General features: G+C 43.3%; 2 protein-coding genes across 8 annotated transcripts in view; both read left to right on the top strand.

Annotated features, from left to right (window-relative positions):
- LOC112235382 (gamma-tubulin complex component 3 homolog) overlaps positions 1-17,607 on the top strand; it is a 28,907-nt gene extending 11,300 nt beyond the window's left edge. For both annotated transcript variants that reach the window (XM_042323871.1, XM_042323870.1), the window contains exons 11-21: positions 4,785-4,895; positions 5,003-5,111; positions 5,775-5,964; positions 6,122-6,257; positions 7,608-7,676; positions 9,511-9,646; positions 9,786-9,874; positions 9,983-10,114; positions 10,657-10,797; positions 15,250-15,366; positions 15,552-17,607. In XM_042323871.1, coding sequence (XP_042179805.1) covers positions 4,785-4,895; positions 5,003-5,111; positions 5,775-5,964; positions 6,122-6,257; positions 7,608-7,676; positions 9,511-9,646; positions 9,786-9,874; positions 9,983-10,114; positions 10,657-10,797; positions 15,250-15,366; positions 15,552-15,713 — 1,392 coding nt within the window. In that variant the 3' untranslated portion in view covers positions 15,714-17,607. The remainder of the gene's footprint in view (positions 1-4,784; positions 4,896-5,002; positions 5,112-5,774; positions 5,965-6,121; positions 6,258-7,607; positions 7,677-9,510; positions 9,647-9,785; positions 9,875-9,982; positions 10,115-10,656; positions 10,798-15,249; positions 15,367-15,551) is intronic.
- A 154-nt stretch (positions 17,608-17,761) lies between these two features.
- LOC112235391 (guanine nucleotide exchange factor DBS-like) overlaps positions 17,762-20,630 on the top strand; it is a 68,507-nt gene continuing 65,638 nt past the window's right edge. For 4 of the 6 annotated variants that reach the window (XM_042323867.1, XM_042323865.1, XM_042323863.1 and 1 more), the window contains exon 1: positions 17,766-17,870. The gene's annotated coding sequence lies outside the window, so the exon portion shown is untranslated. Of the gene's footprint in view, positions 17,871-20,630 lie in introns of all 6 variants that reach the window. The other 2 variants (XM_042323866.1, XM_042323868.1) reach the window with 2 other exon arrangements.

Genomic DNA, 20,630 nt, shown 5'->3' with positions numbered 1-20,630 from the left:
CACACCGTGTGTGTGTGTGTGTGTGTGTGTGTGTGTGTATATATATGTGTGTGTGTGTGTGTGTGTGTGTGTGTGTGTGTGTGTGTGTGTGTGTGTGTGTGTGTGTGTGTGTGTGTGTGTGTGTGTGTGTATACATACATACATACATACATACACACACACACACACACACACACACACACACACACACACACACACACACACAGTGGGGCAAAAAAGTATTTAGTCAGCCACCAATTGTGCAAGTTCTCCCACTTAAAAAGATGAGAGGCCTGTAATTTTCATCATAGGTACACTTCAACTTTGACAGACAATGACAGAAAAAAATCCAGAAAATCACATTGTTGGATTTTTAATGAGTTTGGGATCATTGTCATGCTGAAAGACCCAGCCACGTTTCATCTTCAATGCCCTTGCTGATGGAAGGAGGTTTTCACTCAAACTCTCACGATACATGGCCCCATTCATTCTTTCCTTTACACGGATCAGTCGTCCTGGTCCCTTTGCAGAAAAACAGCACCAAAGCATGATGTTTCTACCCCCATGCTTCACAGTAGGTATGGTGTTCTTTGGATGCAACTCAGCATTCTTTGTCCTCCAAACACGACGAGTTGAGTTTTTACCAAAAAGTTATATTTTGGTTTCATCTGACCATATGACATTCTCCCAATCTTCTTCTGGATCATCCAAATGCTCTCTAGCAAACTTCAGATGGGCCTGGACATGTACTGGCTTAAGCAGGGGGACACGTCTGGCACTGCAGGATTTGAGTCCCTGGCAGCGTAGTGTGTTACTGATGGTAGGCTTTGTTACTTTGGTCCCAGCTCTCTGCAGGTCATTCACTAGGTCCCCCCGTGTGGTTCTGGGATTTTTGCTCACCGTTCTTGTGATCATTTTGACCCACGGGGTGAGATCTTGCGTGGAGCCCCAGATCGAGGGAGATTATCAGTGGTCTTGTATGTCTTCCATTTCCTAATAATTGCTCCCACAGTTGATTTCTTCAAACCAAGCTGCGTACCTATTGCAGATTCAGTCTTCCCAGCCTGGTGCAGGTCTACAATTTTGTTTCTAGTGTCCTTTGACAGCTCTTTGGTCTTGGCCATAGTGGAGTTTGGAGTGTGATTGTTTGAGGTTGTGGACAGGTGTCTTTTATACTGATAACAAGTTCAAACAGGTGCCATTAATACAGGTAACGAGTGGAGGACAAAGGAGCCTCTTAAAGAAGAAGTTCAGGTCTGTGAGAGCCAGAAGTCTTGCTTGTTTGTAGGTGACCAAATACTTATTTTCCACCACAATTTGCAAATAAATTCATAAAAAATCCTACAATGTGATTTTCTGGATTTATTTTCCTCATTTTTACAGGCCTCTCATCTTTTTAAGTGGGAGAACTTGCACAATTGGTGGCTGACTAAATACTTTTTTGCCCCACTGTATATTACACACACCATATATATATATATATATATATATATATACATACAAATGTCTTGTTAGCAAACTATAGTTTTGGCAACTTGGTTAGGACATCTACTTTGTGCATGACACAAGTAATTTTTCCAACAATTGTTTACAGACAGATTATTTCACTTACAGTTCACTGCATCACAATTCCAGTGGGTCAGAAGTTTACATACACAATAAACAGCTTGGAAAATTCCAGAAAATTATGTCATGGCTTTAGAAGCTTCTGATAGGCGACTTGACATCATTTAAGTCAATTGGAGGTGTACCTGTGGATGTATTTCAAGGCCTACCTTCAAACTCAGTGCCTCTTTGCTTGATATTATGGGAAAATCAAAAGAAATCAGTCAAGACCTCAGAAAAAAATTGTAGATCTCCACAAGTCTGGTTCATCCTTGGGAGCAATTTCCAAAAGCCTGAAGGTACCACATTCATCTGTACAAACAATAGTACGCAAGTATAAACACCATGGGACCACGCAGCCGTCATACCACTCAGGAAGGAGACGTGTTCTGTCTCCTAGAGATGAATGTACTTTGGTGTGAAAATCAATCCCAGAACAACAGTGAAGAACCTTGTGAAGATGCTGGAGGAAACCGGTACAAAAGTATCTATATCCACAGTGAAACGAGTCCTATATCGACATAACCTGAAAGACCGCTCAGCAAGAAAGAAGCCACTGCTCCAAAACCGTCATAAAAAAGCCAGACTACGGTTTGCCATTGCACATGGGGACAAAGATTGTACTTTTTGGAGAAATGTCCTCTGGTCTGATGAAACAAAAATAGAACTGTTTGGCCATAATGACCACCATTATGTTTGGAGGAAAAAGGGGGAGACTTGCAAGCCGAAGAACACCATCTCAACCGTGAAGCACGGGGGTGGCAGCATCATGTTGTGGGGGTGCTTTGCTGCAGGAGGGACTGGTGCACTTCACAAAATAGATGGCATCATGAGGTAGGAAAATTATGTGGATATATTGAAGCAACATCTCAAGGCATCAGTCAGGAAGTTAAAGCTTGGTCGCAAATGGGTCTTCCAAATGGACAATGACCCCAAGCATACTTCCAAAGTTGTGGCAAAATGGCTTAAGAACAACAAAGTCAAGGTATTGGATCAATCCTATAGAACAATTAAGAACTGTGAAAAGTGTGTGCGAGCAAGGAGGCCTACAAACCCGACTCAGTTACACCAGCTCTGTCGGGAGGAATGGGCCAAAATTCACCCAGCTTATTGTGGGAAGCTTGTGGAAGGCTACTCAAAAACGTTAAACAATTTAAAGGCAATGCTACCAAATACTAATTGAGTAGGTGTAAACGTCTGACCTACTGGGAATGTGATTAAATAAATCAAATCTGAAATAAATCATTCTTTCTACTATTATTCTGACATTTCACGTTTTTAAAATAAAGTGGTGATCCTAACTGACCTAAAGAAAGAGAATTTTTACTAGGATTAAATGTCAGGAATTGTGAAAAACTGAGTTTAAATGTATTTGGCTAAGGTGTATGTAAACTTCCGACTTCAACTGTGTAGAGATATATATATATATATATATATATATACACACGCACATTTTTTTGTCCATGACAATAACATCAAATTGATCTGAAATACAGTGTAGACATTGTTAATATTGTAAATGTCTATTGTAGCTGGAAACGGCAGATTTTTAATGGAATATCTACATTTATCAGCAACCATCAGTCCTGTGTTCCAAAGGCACGTTATTCGCTAATCCAAGTTTACCATTTTAAAAGGCTAATTGATCATTAGAAATCCCTTTTGCAATTATGTTAGCACAGCTTAAAACTGTTAGGCTGATTTAAAGAAGCAATAAAATTGTCCTTCTTTAGACTAGTTGAGTGTCTGGAGCATCAGCATTTGTGGGTTTCATTACAGGCCACAAAACACCAGTCTCAACGTCAACCGTGAAGAGGCGACTCCGGGATGCTGGCCTTCTAGGCAGAGTTGCAAAGAAAAAGCCATATGTCAGACTGTCCAATAAAAAAAATATTAAGATGGGCAAAAGAACACCGACACTGGACAGAGGAACTCTGCCTAGAAGGCCAGCATCCCGGAATTACCTCTTCACTGTTGATGTTGAAACTGGTGTTTTGCAGGTACTATTTAATGAAGCTGCCAGTTGAGGACTTGTTTCTGTTTCTCAAACTAGCGTGGCCTTGATGACAGCTTTTACATTTATTTTTACTGCTCTAATTACGTTGGTAACCAGTTTATAATAGCAATAAGGCACAGCTAAGGGGCTGTGTCCAGGCACGCCGCAATGCGTTGTGCATCAGAACAGCCCGTAGCCATGGTATATTGGTCATATACCACACCCCATTGTTCCTTATTGCTTAAATATAATACACACACACACTTCCATTAGTTTGTCAAGGTCAGAGTCCGGATGGTAGTAACTGAGCTCAGGCTGAAGTGGACTCAGACAGACATCAGACCGGTTCATCTCTGAGCTGAGATGGAGGGAAAGGGGGACGGGAGAGGGGGAGGGGTGCGGCGGCCTTCCAAATGAGGATGGATGAGAGGACGGTAATGGGGAACTGAGTGATGGCCCTCTCTTCTCTCTCTCTCTCTCTCTCTCCTCCTATCTCTGTCCTTGCTCTCCATCCATTTCCCTGTCTCCACAACTACAGGACAGTAGAAGGCCGTGAATCTAGTCCTAATGCACCTGCTGCTGAATCGCCCTCTCAGACTCCGTCTACCTGAGACTAAGTGCTGATTGGGCAAGCACAGAGCACAGGAGAGTTGTAGCGGCTTTCAATACCGACTGCCGAGCTATTCTCAGAAGGGAACGTTACAAAGGGCACACTGGTTTTAAGCCCCCTGTATTGACCCTCCCCGTAGCAGGGCTAAGTGATAGTTATGGAGCTGTTCCTTCCCAGCAGAGGGGAATGAGGGTATTGCTCTGAAGCTTACAGGCACCTCTGTCAGCCCAGGGGGCGGCTGGGAGGTGGCGTTAGACTGTAAATGCTCATTATGACAAGAAGAGCAGAAATTAAAATCAAACTTTATATATATACTTTTTGTTTACTAAAAGGCTTTTCAATCCCCCTTGTTGTACCCCCTAGGAGAGAAGTCTTCACCTTGTAACACTGATGTCTACTTATCGGCATCCATTTTGGTTTTCAAGTTGAACCACTGGCTCAGTGACGATCAAGATCATGATTGAGAGATGGAACCACCATTCACTTTCTTTCCATTACTGTAATAAGTATCCATTGTTGTAGTAATCTCCTATGTTGTTCGGATATAGTTGAGTCCTGTCTTTTAAGGTGTGATTGTGATTTCTCTCCCTGCAGTTCTTTGTGGCGTCTGATCCCACGGTGAAGACGGACAGACTGTGGCACGACAAGTACTCACTGAGGAAGTCCATGATACCCACCTTCATCACCATGGACCAGGCCCGCAAGGTAGACACACACAAACACCAATTATCTCATCCTCAACGTAAAAAAATAAAAACTTTGCATTCACATGTTACTTTTGCTCGCTCTCTCTTTCTCTTCTGTCTCTGTAGGTTCTGCTCATTGGAAAGTCCATTAACTTCCTGCATCAGGTGTGCCATGACAGAACCTCACCAGGGAAAATCACCCCGGCCTCCAAGTCTACAGACTCTCCCAAAGATGGTATGCTCTCTGACCTCTCTCCCCCACCCCAACACAATGTGAAAGGGGCCTGTCAGTGGCTAGCTCAATACAACACAGGCATTTGGTGTTTGGTACACATTTGTTCATAATATACCTCCAGAGAGTGTGTATTGAGCAGGCAGTGTCTTTCGACAGAGTAGAGAAGCCTTGGTCTTGCCATGGTAGTGTTTGTAGCTAGTGAGAGCAGAGCCGCATTGATGTTTGGCATCAGAACTGGTTGTACTGTTGTGGTAATTACTGTCGTATCGACTGGATTTAGTCTCGCTCCTCTCTCTGATCAATGGTTTTACAGTTCCTTCCTTAGCCTCGTCCTTGAGGGGAATGACTGCATACTGACTGGCGTTGGAAGGGGAGGGGTTGGGTTGTATTTTTAACCTGTCTGTCCCAAATGCCACCCTTTTCCCTTTTATAGTGCACTACTTCTGACCATAACCTTACGGGTTAAAGGTAGTGCATTATGAAGCCCCCGGTCAAAAGTAGTGCATTATGAAGCGAATAGGGTGCTATTTGGGATGCAGACTCTATCTTGAATTATAGATACAGAGTTCAGCAAACGGTCTGAGAGATGAGTTTAATATGCATCATGTAGTGCCAACTCCAGTACCCACATAATGACCACAGATAATAACTCTCTCTCTGTAGCTGCAGAGCTGTTATCAGACCTGGAGGGGGCGTTCCAGGGGAAGATAGATGCAGCCTACTTTGAAACCAGCAAGTACCTGCTGAATGTCCTCAACCAGAACTATCTGCTGCTGGAGCACCTGCAGGCCATGAGACGATACCTGCTGCTGGGCCAGGGAGACTTCATACGCCACCTCATGGACCTGCTAAAGTTCGTACACACATACACACACACACACACACACACACACACACACACACACACACACACACACACAGGTGTACAGACAGATGGGTATGCACAAATACACACCCACCCACCCCATCCTACATGTCATATATATTGACGTTAGTGTTTGTCCCTTCAGACCAGAGCTGGCCCGCCCAGCCACCACTCTGTACCAACACAACCTGACAGGCATCCTGGAGACAGCCGTGAGGGCCACCAACGCCCAGTATGACAACGCTGAGATCCTCAAGAGACTGGACGTACGCCTGCTGGAGGTAGGCTGCAGCTCATACCATTACTACTGTCATAGGCTACAGTTCATACCATTACTACTGGCATAGGCTGCAGCTCATACCATTACTGCTGTCATAGGCTGCAGCTCATACCATTATTACTGTCATAGGCTGCAGCTCATACCATTACTACTGTCATAGGCTACAGTTCATACCATTACTACTGGCATAGGCTGCAGCTCATACCATTACTACTGTCATAGGCTGCAGCTCATACCATTACTACTGTCATAGGCTACTGTTCATACCATTACTACTGGCATAGGCTGCAGCTCATACCATTACTGCTGTCATAGGCTACAGTTCATACCATTACTACTGTCATAGGCTACAGTTCATACCGTTACCACTGTCATAGGCTACAGTTCATACCGTTACTACTGGCATAGGCTGCAGCTCATACCATTACTGCTGTCATAGGCTACAGTTCATACCATTACTACTGTCATAGGCTACAGTTCATACCGTTACCACTGTCATAGGCTACAGTTCATACCGTTACTACTGTCATAGGCTGCAGCTCATACCATTATTACTGTCATAGGCTGCAGCTCATACCATTACTACTGTCATAGGCTACAGTTCATACCATTACTACTGTCATAGGCTACAGTTCATACCATTACTACTGGCATAGGCTGCAGCTCATACCATTACTGCTGTCATAGGCTGCAGCTCATACCATTATTACTGTCATAGGCTGCAGCTCATACCATTACTACTGTCATAGGCTACAGTTCATACCATTACTACTGGCATAGGCTGCAGCTCATACCATTACTGCTGTCATAGGCTACAGTTCATACCATTACTACTGGCATAGGCTGCAGCTCATACCATTACTGCTGTCATAGGCTGCAGCTTATACCATTATTACTGTCATAGGCTGCAGCTCATACCATTACTGCTGTCATAGGCTACAGTTCATACCATTACTACTGGCATAGGCTGCAGCTCATACCATTACTGCTGTCATAGGCTGCAGCTTATACCATTATTACTGTCATAGGCTACAGCTCATACCATTACTGCTGTCATAGGCTGCAGCTCATACCATTACTACTGTCATAGGCTACAGCTCATACCATTACTACTGTCATAAGCTTTATCTCAGTGGGCTAACACGGTATTGAGTCAGGGGTTTGAAACACAACCTGGTAACCCGTTGCTCAAGACTGTTAGCCCTCTGAGCTGAAGCCTAGATGGTTGATGTCTGGATGCTGGATGTACATGTGTCAGAGTTACCTATTGGATTTCAAACTGTCAACTTGGCACCATGTTATCCCTCTGAACTAAAGCCTGGTCATCAACCCATCTGTGCTCCTTCTGTAGGTGTCTCCCGGGGATACAGGCTGGGACGTCTTCAGTTTAGACTACCACGTAGAGGGTCCTATCGCCACGGTAACCACAACACTTTACATACATACACATACCATCCTATCTGGTGTTGCCTTGTCTCTCTCCACACACACACACACATAAACACACACACCCTCGCAAACAATCCAATAAGCTTCTCCTCTTCTCTCTTCATTCATCCATCCATAAAAGCCCATCTGGAGCATCTGAACGTTGTTTCTTTCTGTTCTGTTATACAGTGGGGCAAAAAAGTATTTAGTCAGCCACCAATTGTGCAAGTTCTCCCACTTAAAAAGATGAGAGAGGCCTGTCATTTTCATCATAGGTACACTTCAACTATGACAGACAAAATGAGGGGGAAAAAATCCAGAAAATCACATTGTAGGATTTCTAATGAATTTATTTGCAAATTATGGTGGAAAATAAGTATTTGGTCAATAACAAAAGTTTCTCAATACTTTGTTATATACCCTTTGTTGGCAATGACAGAGGTCAAACGTTTTCTGTAAGTCTTCACAAGGTTTTCACACACTGTTGCTGGTATTTTGGCCCATTTCTCCATGCAGATCTCCTCTAGAGCAGTGATGTTTTGGGGCTGTTGCTGGGCAACACGGACTTTCAACTCCCTCCAAAGATTTTCTATGGGGTTGAGATCTGGAGACTGGCTAGGCCACTCCAGGACCTTGAAATGCTTCTTACGAAGCCACTCCTTCGTTGCCCGGGCGGTGTGTTTGGGATCATTGTCATGCTGAAAGACCCAGCCACGTTTCATCTTCAATGCCCTTGCTGATGGAAGGAGGTTTTCACTCAATCTCACGATACATGGCCCCATTCATTCTTTCCTTTACACGGATCAGTCGTCCTGGTCCCTTTGGAAAAACAGCCCCAAATCATGATGTTTCCACCCCCATGCTTCTAGGTATGATGTTCTTTGGATGCATCAGCATTCTTTGTCCTCCAAACACGACAAGTGAGTTTTTACTTCTATTTTGGTTTCATCTGACCATATGACAAACTTTTTCTGGAGAGCAAACTGGGCCTGGACATGTACTGGCTTAAGCAGGGGGACATGTCTGGCACTGCAGGATTTGAGTCCCTGGCGGCATAGTGTGTTACTGATGGTAGGCTTTGTTACTTTGGTCCCAGCTCTCTGCAGGTCATTCACTAGGTCCCCCCGTGTGGTTCTGGGATTTTTGCTCACCGGTCTTGTGATCATTTTGACCCACGGGGTGAGATCTTGCGTGGAGCCCCAGATCGAGGGAGATTATCAGTGGTCTTGTATGTCTTCCATTTCCTAATAATTTTTGGTCATAGTGGAGTTTGGAGTGTGACTGTTTGAGGTTGTGGACAGGTGTCTTTTATACTGATAACAAGTTCAAACAGGCGCCATTAATACAGGTAATGAGTGGAGGACAGAGGTGCCTGTGAGAGCCAGAAATCTTGCTTGTTTGTAGGTGACCAAATACTTATAATCCTACAATGTGATTTTCTGGGGAAAAAAATTTCTGGGGAAAAAAATCTTTTGTCTGTCATAGTTGAAGTGTACCTATGATGAAAATTACAGGCCTCATCTTTTTAAGTGGGAGAACTTGCACAATTGGTGGCTGACTAAATACTTTTTTGCCCCACTGTACATGTTCATTCAAAGGCCACCAGTCAACCATGTTAGATGAAGTCAAGTGCTGGCTGGTTTTGTGTTGTTCTGTGATGTGGTGAGAGAACATGTGTAAATGCTGTGCTACCCTGTGACAGGTGTTCACGCTCTCTCTCTCTCTTCACGCTGTCTCCTTTGTCTTTCTCTCTGTCTAATTTGTCTCTCTCTCTCTGTCTCTCTCTTCTTGCTTTCTGTTTCTCTCGCTGGTTCTGGCTGTGGCAGGTGTTCACACGGGAGTGCATGAGCCACTACCTGCGGGTGTTCAACTTCCTGTGGCGAGCCAAGCGTATGGAGTACATCCTCACCGACATCTGGAAGGGACAGATGTGCAACGCCAAGCTGCTTAAGAGCATGCCAGGTGAACACACACACATGCACGCACGCACACACACACACACACAACCATGCAATTCCATCTCACCTCCAGCAGAGCGAGTCATGTACCGAAGAGCTGTAGATAAGGCAGCCAGGGTAACATGTTAGATGTTGTGTTACAGAGCTGTCTGGCGTGCTGCACCAGTGCCACATCCTGGCCAATGAGATGGTCCACTTCATCCACCAGATGCAGTACTACATCACCTTCGAGGTCAGGGGCCGTACTTTTTTTTCTTCTTCCTCTCTAATCCTCTCACTCCTCTCACACTCCCCCTCCTCCCCTGTCTGTCTGGGTCTCTGGCTGTGTGTGTGTGTACAGGTGCTAGAGTGTTGTTGGGATGAGTTGTGGAACAAGGTAGAGAAGGCCCAGGATCTAGACCACATCATCGCTGCCCACGAAGGATTCTTAGACTCTGTCATCTCCCGCTGCCTACTGGACACCAACAGCAGGGTGAGACACACACACACACACATATGCTCATACACTCTAACAGGCACTTACTGACATCCACTTCTCTTTTACCTGCACTGTTGGCGCTTAAAGGGATACTTTGGGATGTTGGCAATGAGGCCCTTTATCTATTTTCCCCAGAGTCAGATGAACTTGTGGATAAACTTTCATGTCTCTGTGTCCAGTTTGAAGGAAGTTGAAGGTAGTTTCGTGACCCAATGCTAACTAGTCTTACCGCAATGACTGGAGGTTTATGCGTATCTACTAACATGCTAGCAGATACCCATAGATTTTGTCATTGTGCTAACGCAAGTTAGCAATTGCGCTAGCGGTAGTTAGTAACTTCCTTCAAAGTGCACGCAGAGACTTAAAAAAATGGTATCAGCGAGTACATCTGACTCTGGGGAATTAGATGAAGGGTCTCATTGCCAAAATCTCTAAGTATCCCTTTAAGAATTTCCCTGTACCCAGCTATTACATCTGCGACCCTGTACATGTGACTAATAAACTCTGTCATCTAAAATGTTTTTCTCTCCCACTAGTCCTTGTTGAACCAGCTGAGGGCGATCTTTGACCAGATCATAGAGTTCCAGAGTGCCCAGGACTCTCTGTACCGCTCTGCCCTGGAGGAACTCACCCTGCGGCTGCAGTACGAGGAGCGGAAGAAGCAGAGGGATTCTGAGGTAGAAGGATCGGGGCTTGAAGTGGACTGAAATGGGTGCCAGCACTTAGGGCTGTTACGGTGACCGTATTACCGCCACACCGGCAGTCATGAGGGCAGTCAAATTCCACATGACTGATTAGTCAGGGTAATTAGGCTTCTCCAAGCTCTGATGCTGCTGCTGCTGCTGTTCATTAGTAGTCTACTAAATTTGCTAACTGCCTGGTACTCAGCACTCTAAAATCAATGCAAACGTAATTGAAAATCTAATCAATGACTTCATGAGAGCTCATGTTGCGCAAACATTTCTATAGGCTATGCAATTGTGTGAGAAAACAGAGTGATGGCTTCTTAAAAATAGGAGGATCCCATCAGCTTTCTATTGGCTAGGCCTACTATATTTTATTTTTTAAACTTTCCTAATATTAAGCACATTGCTTATATGTACAACAAGAGTATAGCCTACTGGCTGGCATGAAAATAAACGCGTCCTCCATTTGCTATTTAAGTGCCTAGATTTTTATCCCTCTGCCCCAGTTTGGAGACAGGTGCATGATAATGGTCCATTCTAAATGAAAACAGATTTCACATATTATTTAGTATATGTAAAGACCAGATTAAATCAAGAATAGTCTGATGGGTGACAGTATTAGCCTTTCACTTAAGAATGATATATTATCACTTTCTTTTGCAACTTTTTCAATCATAGTCCCACACCTCATGTAGCCTAGCCCATAGGCCTATATTTTTTGATAGGGTTTGTATCACAACTAATGTGGCCAAATAACTTCTTAAAATTAAGCACATTAATTCGCTTTACAATGGGTGTTGAGCCTAACTGGCATAAATACGCAGCGCCAGAGTTTCAAGTTTGGGGAAGATCATTTTCACCATAAAAATGCACATTTTTATAATAAAAGCATTACATGCATAATCTAACTTTTGATAATGGTGTTTTCCAGTTAATGGAACATTTGAGCTTGTAGCCGTGTGCGCATTGCTGCGGTTATAATGTGAGGAAATAGCCTAATAGTTTATCAACAATTTAAGCTAAATGTTCTGATCTGTTGCGTCAGCCTCATTGCGTAAAAAGAAATGTTTCTTTGATGCAAGAGGTTGTATTAATTTGATCTATCACATCCCACAACTGTCCCAGACTGTTTGAAATATTTATTTCTCACACAAAATATAGAATAGGTCAACATTTGTACTCTGGGGGATAGTAGATTGACATAAGCTAGTGCTTTTGCTGTTCGTTAGGCCTACTCATCTTGTTGGCTGACGTAAAGTAAATGTGGACAGTTCTTCCAATATCTTCAATATGCACCTCGGAATTGGATAAGGACGGGTGCAGTTGCGCCCCCGATGTGTCTGTCTTCACTTGTAGCCTGTGAGAAAGACTAGATCACGTGACAGAGAGCCGAGTGAGATTTGCTTTTTTTTAGGGGCATTACGGCCACACGAAAGGGATGCATTATCAAGTGCCGGTCAAATTATGAATGAGAGACTGATGAAGTGTGTACAGTCTACACAAAAAAACTAAGCAGAGCTCATGCCTTTCAAGCAACTTTTCTCAAATCATCATTAGAGTCGCATCATGCAGCCTTAGAATGTATTAAAAATCAAAACATACAGCCCAACATTTGTATCACAACTAAAGGTACATAAATAACTCTAAATTAAGCATATAGGAGTACCTATTTCTTTGTTAATTGCTCAACACAGAATAGCCCATGTGGGCGTTTGGAGAAAGCATCCTTTATACTTTATTTAGCTTTGTTCAATTGTATTCTTCATACTATAAAAAACTATAAAATAATGCCACAGAATTCTAAGCAAATCTTGTCTGCTAAATGAGTGTAGCCCACAGCCATTTGGCATAGCCAGATCAGGACCTTTCATAAGGACAACTCAGAGTATGCTATTCTGTTCTTCTGAAATAGACATTTATCATATCATGTTTCTTTAGACCTGTCTAAAATAAATAATGGATTTATTGTGAAGGTGTGGGCTGTATTACATGGATTTATTGTGAAGGTGTAGGCTGTATTACATGGATTTATTGTGAAGGTGTGGGCTGTATTACATGGATTTATTGTGAAGGTGTGGGCTGTATTACATGGATTTATTAGACTTTTTGAAATGTAGACGTTCCAAAGGTCTGCATCGGTGTGGAAGCCAGGAGATGCTGAGTGTGTTAATGTTCATTAACAGTCTGTTACTGTGAGACTGGCAGTTATTTGCTTGACAATCACCGGCTGACAAAGTTTATATTTAGGTTCCGGTACTCTGCAATATTTTTAAGCCAATATTCTATAAGACGTTGCCGGTACTCAAGCAGTAGAACATTTTGAGGTGTTGGTATTCAGTACCGGTGTGTACTGGCCCAATTCAACTACTTGTAATGATGATAACTTTTAGTTATAGAGCGCAATTGGAGGAACATGTAGTCTTCAGAGTCCCATGTCCTGTTTGTTCCAAGTCGTCTGGAACCCAGCCAGGGGCCAACTCAAGTTCCCCCCTTAATGACCATTGGCCATGCTGGTGGTGTTGTCATTCTATTGATTTAACAGGCCCTGAGCATCAGACTATTAAACTCTAAGTGTTAGAAAAACAAACACAGCCTCGGCATTTGCCAAGTTTCTCTTTTAATAGCTTGTAAATAAGACTGAGGTCCAAGGTAAGAGGGTTTGGGGTGACAGAAGCTGTTGGTCAGTGATGGGGGGGATATTGGATTTCATATTAACTTTAAATATTGGCCGTTGAGTGTGTTTACTTGAATGAGAAGTATGTGAGTAGAGAAGACGTTGAAGGTCATGTCTCCACTCTATGACCCCAGAGAATGCTGGGGTCAGAGTGGGAATCTGTAACAGTTTAGTGTGGGTGTTAGTTACTCAGTTACTCTTTCAAATCAAATTGTATTTGTCACATGCGCCGAATACAACAGGTGTAGAATACACCACTATACAGGATAATATATTCATATAGATTAAAAATCAAATTGGGACAGCAGGGAAACATACAAACAAAACAGCTTACAGTGAAATGCTTACTTACAAGCCCCGAACCAATAATGCATTTAAAAAAAAAACTACAGATAAGAAATAAAAGTAACAAGTTATTTAAAGAGCAGCAGTAAAATAACGAGACTATATACAGGGGGTACAGAGTCAATGCGCGGGGGCACCGGTTAGTTGAGGTAATATGTACATGTAGGTAGAGTTATTAAAGTGACAATGCATAGATGATAACAACAGAGAGTAGCAGTGGTGTAAAAGAGAGGGGGCAATGCAAATAGTCTGGGTAGCCATTTGATTAGATGTTCTGGAGTCTTATGGCTTGGGGGTAGAAGCTGTTCAGAAGCCTCTTGGACCTAGACTTTGCGCTCCGGGACCGCTTGCCGTCTGGTAGCAGAGAGAACAGTCTATAACTAGGGTGGCTGGAGAATTTTAAGGGCCTTCCTCTGACACCGCCTGGTATAGAGATCCTGGATGGCAGGAAGTTTGGCCCCAGTGATGTACTGGGCCGTATGCACTACCCTCTGTAGTGCCTTGCGGTCGAAGGCCAAGCAGTTACCATACCAGGCAGTCATGCAACCAGTCAGGATTCTCTCGATGTTGCAGCTGTAGAACCTTTTGAGGATCTGAGGCCCCATGCCAAATCTTTTCAGTCTCCTGAGGGGGAATAGGTTTTGTCGTGCCCTCTTCACAACTGTCTTAGTGTGATTGGACCATATTAGTTTGTTGGTGATGTGGACACCAAGGAACTTGAAGCTCTCAACCTGCTCCACTACAGCCCCGTCAATGAGAATGAGAATGGGGATGTGCTTGGTCCTCCTTTTCCTGTGGTCCACAATCATCTCCTTTGTCTTGGTCACGTTGAGGGAGAGGTTGTTGTCCTGGCACCACACGGCCAGGTCTTTGACCTCCTCCCTATAGGCTGTCTCGTCGTTGTCGGTGATCAGGCCTTCCACTGTTGTGTCATCGGCAAACTTAATGATAGTGTTGGAGTCGTGCCTGGCCGTATAGTCATGAGTGAACAGGGAGTACAGGAGTGGACTGAGCACGCACCCCTGAGGGGCCCCTGTGCTGAGGATCAGCGTGGCGGATGTGTTGTTACCTACCCTTACCGCCTGGGGCAGCCTGTCAGGAAGTCCAGGATCCGATTGCAGAGGGAGGTGTTTAGTCCCGTGGTCCTTAGCTTATTGATGAGCTTTGATGGCACTGTGGTGTTGAATGCTGAGCTGTAGTCAATGATAGCATTCTCACGTAGGTGTTCCTTTTGTCCAGGTGGGAAAGGGCAGTGTGGAGTGCAATAGAGATTGCATCGTCTGTGGATCTGTTGGGGCGGTATGCAAATTGGAGTGGGTCTAGGGTTTCTGGTACCACACTTTAATACCACACTGATGCTGCAACAACAAAGTTCCTTCTGAAACTTGACACCTAATGTTGCCTGTCTGTGTGTGTGTTTTCAGGGTGAGTGGGGCGTGACGGCTGAACAGGAGGCAGAGGAGAACAGGAGGATCCAAGAGTTCCAGGAAACCATACCAAAAATGCGCTCTCAGCTACGGATACTAACACACTTCTACCAGGTATGGGTCTTACTCTCTTCTCACTGCCACAGTGGCTTTCACTAGGACAGTCTGGTTGTCTGTGGTAGTGTTCAGTGGATAGGACTGTCTGGTTGTCAGTGGTAGTGTTCAGTGGATAGGACCGTCTGGTTGTCTGTGGTAGTGTTCAGTGTATAACATCTGTGGTTGGTTGTGCTCCTTCTCAGGGCATAGTGCAGCAGTTCTTGGTGCTGATAATGACTAGTCCAGACGAGAGCCTGCGCTTCCTCAGCTTCAGACTGGACTTCAACGAGCACTACCGGGCCAGAGACCCCCGTCTGAGGGCCTCACTGGGGGCCACCAGGGGCCGACGGCCCTCCAACATCTGACCTGACGCACACCACCATGTCACAACATAGAGACAGAGAGCCACATGGAATCTGCCTTGATAGTATTTATATATGACATGAAGATGACATCAAAGTAGGGCTAGATGGAATCTGTTGTGATGACATCACAATAGAACCAGACAGAACATTGACATCACAAAAGAGCCAGACAGAATCTGTTGCGATGACATCATAATAGAGCCAGGTGGAGATAATACCGCATTCAAAACAACTAGGAAGTCTGAAATCTCCGACTTCAGTGCGTTCAAAACAACTGGGAACTCGGGGAAAAAACAAGCTCCAACTGGGAAAAATCGTTTTGAACGGTCATCCAACTCGAAATTCCAAGTCGGGAACTCGGGCCTCTTTCCAGAGCTCCGACTTTCCTACCTGAAGATCACTGACGTCATGATATGACCTAGTTTTTTTCAGAATTCCCAGTTGTCTGTTCAGTGATCTTCAGGTCGGAAAGTTGGAGCTCTGGAAAGAGAAACCATAGGAGGATGCTGTAGTGGTGACTTCACAGATTCCATTTGGCCCTGCATTTTAACACCTCAAGAGAAATAGGGCTAACTGGGATTAATTTCACTATGACATAAACAAACAGAACATTTTGAAACCCTGCCTCCTCCCCCAATGTCATTGGCAAATTACTCACACAAACAAACACACATGCTCAATTCACCACATACACACACACACACACACACACACACACACACACACATCCACTTTTCCCACTCTTTCACAGTCCCCTCTTGGGAGGTGTGGTTTTAGAAGCCTGTCATTTTAGTAGTCTGCCTCCGCCTCCAGCTGTGTTCACCCTCACCTCTCTGAGGTGTCTGATAGGCTACCATCACCGTGTGAATTTCATATTGTACATTTGATAATGAACAGAATGTCTTGATTTGATTGGTTTGTTTACATGTTCTGTGAATATTTTGTTTAGGTTTTCTTACTGACATGTGTTTATTTTTCATACCAGTGTCTTAAAGTCTGCGGTGTGTTTTATAACTGTTAATAAACACTGTTATAGCTGTTTAACAACTGTATTATGGAACCAACACAGCAGGCTCCCACCCACCTCTAAAGAGATTCAAAAACAATGCCCACAGCCCCTAAGGCTAAAAGGCTGACAGACATTAGGATTTTATTTGTGTTTTGTATTATTTTAACTGGGTTTCTCTTGATTCTCCTTGCAGACTGTGGCCTCTGTTCTGCTTGTGAATCTGTCATGTTGAACCAGCTCAATTCCTTAATTGTACAAGACAGATTTGTCAAACGTGTTGCACCCAACTTATGCCACTTTTCTCTCCTGACCACTCAGACAAACCTGGGAAAATACTTTTGTCATAGTGCGACATTAAACCTTGAAAAAGCTACAAGTGGAATGGTAACTGTATGGTGACAAAACTAGCCTTTCAAAACCCCCCTATGATGGACTATACTGTAGTATTCGGGTGCATCTCAATAGTCAGAGGTGGCTTCCTCGCCTCCCTTCCCTTTTCACTGATCCGAAAGCGATATGGAAGATGCTTACCAGGACTTGCTTTCATTCACCTGTCAGCAGAGCAGATGAAGGAAAGGAGGCAATGAAGCTATTGGTTGCGTCCTAAATGGCACCATACATAATAGGGCACCATACAAAATAGGGTGCCATTTGAGATGCAGAATTAGAGATGCAACCTTTAGTGTTTTAACCTCTCCCAGCAGGCTCCCCTGTCTTTCTTTCCAATCACAAGTTCTCATCAGGGCGTGCCAAGAGAAGATGCTACTGGAAGAGCTCTGTCTGTAAATCCTGTCCATTGTATAGCACAGATGTATAGAAATGACATGCCATGGACACAAACATCCTGTCATCTCTTTAATAATAAAGTCAAGTTTTTTAACAGTTTGTACTTCGTTTTTTTGTGTCGGCATCAGGGGTGCATTCTAAGTAAACTATAAGAGCGCCTTTGTCAAAAAAAAAGAAGGTATTTTCTAATAAATTTAATTCAATACATCACGCTCCCGGTGAGTTTTTTTTTCTTGCAGGACGCATTCTGAGTTGAGGTCTAATTAGTTTGAAGGCTGCATGTGACTTGGCCATTGTGCTGGAGTTCGAGAACGCAGCAGAACGCATGTGAAGTTATACAGTGGAAATCCACGATATAGCAGGTAAGTTTACTTAAATAGTTAACATTGAAGTGATTTTAGAAACTTGGAAAGTTGTCGACATGAACGGGGCAGACTTCAGATCATGTTTTCTAGGTAGGTAGAACTTGACGCACAGACTTGTCAATGTCAATTCACGCTTGTTTGAATATAGTAAGTAAATCATGTTTAGACAACTGTCATGGTTAGAAAACAAACAATATTACAGATAACTAGTAGTAGCTACACTTGTACTAGCTAGACACTTCCAACAAGAGCTGCCTTAAGATATTTGAGGTAGAATGAGTTTGAGTATTTAACCATGTGGTGGCAGTGTAGCTCAATAAATGCGAGATAATGACGTTTAGTACCGATTCATTGATTGATCGCTCATGTTGATCTGTGAAACCATGGATTCACTTTTCTATCCACAATATGACACGTAGTCAGCTCTCAAGTATTTTGCTGTGTGTGGGAGTAGAATAGACAGTCACAGAGCAGCTTTATTAAGTAGCGATATATTTAGTAGGAGAGGTGTCACAATGTCTCACTGCAGCCTGGCTCTATTTGGACACGTCACAGGACCCATGACACTATGCCCCCCCCCCCACCACCACCATTGAGATGAATGGCGTTCTTGTTCTTTACACTAACTCACTTTATTTCATTAGTATCCCTGTTTGTTATCTGTGTTCTGGTGCCTGTGTGTCTGTTGCTGGTGGCAAACTTAATTAGCTGATCTCGGGATTAGTATATTTATGCATCGTCTGATCCACTACAGCCACTGGCAGGCAGAGTGGAGGAGGGGGTGAAAGACTATTTAAGATGACTTGAATCAAACTCTCCTGCTGGTGTAGCCGGCAGCCACATCAAGCAGTCAGAGAGAATGCAAGTGTGTGTGTGGTCCCTGAAGCAGCCTTGCATGTCACAAGGGCACTACTTCCCAGCAGAGTAGCCTGTAGGTGCATTTGATGTGTGACGTGTAACTGCTAGCGATTAAGACTGTTGGGCCACAAACCGAAACTGGTTTGAATCCCCTAGCTGACTAGGTGACCATATCTGTCGATGTGCCATTGAGCAAGGCCCTTAACCCTAATTGCTCCTGTAAGTCTCAGAGCGTCTGCTAAATAAAACAAAAATAACTAGGTCAGTGTTGCTGTTCTTTATTAAATGTGATGTTCTGGCCTGCAGCAGCCATCTTGAAGCAGAGAGGATACCAAGCTCTGTTTAAACACAGATCAATCTCCGCTTTTACCACACGTTGTTTTTTTATCCTCAGTTGATGATATGTACTAGCTATACAGGACACTTTTAGTGGTGTTCTTGTACAGTTTACACACAACCTGTGAATTCTGGCTGAATATGAGATGTTAGGCTTATCAAAGTCACTGAGGGAATGGATCTGTGTCTCTGTATAACTTTCTGGAAGGTCCCTACTGACCCTGTGATGAACCTGTGGCCGTGATCATCTGTAAGATAATAAAGTGTAGGACAATGATGAATCGTGAACTAGGTGAGAGTGACCACATAAAACTCATTGTTAATACATGAGAGGGGTGAGCCTCATGCCTTCAGCAAAAATAGCAAAACAATGAGGGATTGCATGAATGATTGTCAATTAAGTAATAGTCCCTTTTTCATGTACAGTATTAGAGATTAATCTCCATATTATCTTCTTAAATTCCCATTTGCAACTCATAATGACTTGATTCTTAACTGTAAGAACTGTTCAGATGAATTCTAATCTCCTTGATTCTTAACCGTAAGAACTGTGTTCAGGAGAATTCTAATCTCCTTGATTCTTAACCGTAAGAACTGTGTTCAGGAGAATTCTAATCTCCTTGATTCTTAACCGTAAGAACTGTGTTCAGGAGAATTCTAATCTCCTTGATTCTTAACCGTAAGAACTGTGTTCAGGAGAATTCTAATCTCCTTGATTCTTAACCGTAAGAACTGTGTTCAGGAGAATTCTAATCTCCTTGATTCTTAACCGTAAGAACTGTGTTCAGGAGAATTCTAATCTCCTTGATTCTTAACCGTAAGAACTGTGTTCAGGAGAATTCTAATCTCCTTGATTCTTAACCGTAAGAACTGTGTTCAGGAGAATTCTAATCTCCTTGATTCTTAACCGTAAGAACTGTGTTCAGGAGAATTCTAATCTCCTTGATTCTTAACCGTAAGAACTGTGTTCAGGAGAATTCTAATCTCCTTGATTCTTAACCGTAAGAACTGTGTTCAGGAGAATTCTAATCTCCTTGATTCTTAACCGTAAGAACTGTGTTCAGGAGAATTCTAATCTCCTTGATTCTTAACCGTAAGAACTGTGTTCAGGAGAATTCTAATCTCCTTGATTCTTAACCGTAAGAACTGTGTTCAGGAGAATTCTAATCTCCTTGATTCTTAACCGTAAGAACTGTGTTCAGGAGAATTCTAATCTCCTTGATTCTTAACCGTAAGAACTGTGTTCAGGAGAATTCTAATCTCCTTGATTCTTAACCGTAAGAACTGTGTTCAGGAGAATTCTAATCTCCTTGATTCTTAACCGTAAGAACTGTGTTCAGGAGAATTCTAATCTCCTTGATTCTTAACCGTAAGAACTGTGTTCAGGAGAATTCTAATCTCCTTGATTCTTAACCGTAAGAACTGTGTTCAGGAGAATTCTAATCTCCTTGATTCTTAACCGTAAGAACTGTGTTCAGGAGAATTCTAATCTCCTTGATTCTTAACCGTAAGAACTGTGTTCAGGAGAATTCTAATCTCCTGCAATGCAGTGCCTTAATTGAT

The sequence above is a fragment of the Oncorhynchus tshawytscha genome, linkage group LG07, assembly GCF_018296145.1.
Source record: "Oncorhynchus tshawytscha isolate Ot180627B linkage group LG07, Otsh_v2.0, whole genome shotgun sequence".
Taxonomy (NCBI): domain Eukaryota; kingdom Metazoa; phylum Chordata; class Actinopteri; order Salmoniformes; family Salmonidae; genus Oncorhynchus; species Oncorhynchus tshawytscha.
This window is presented reverse-complemented; position numbering and strand designations above follow the sequence as displayed.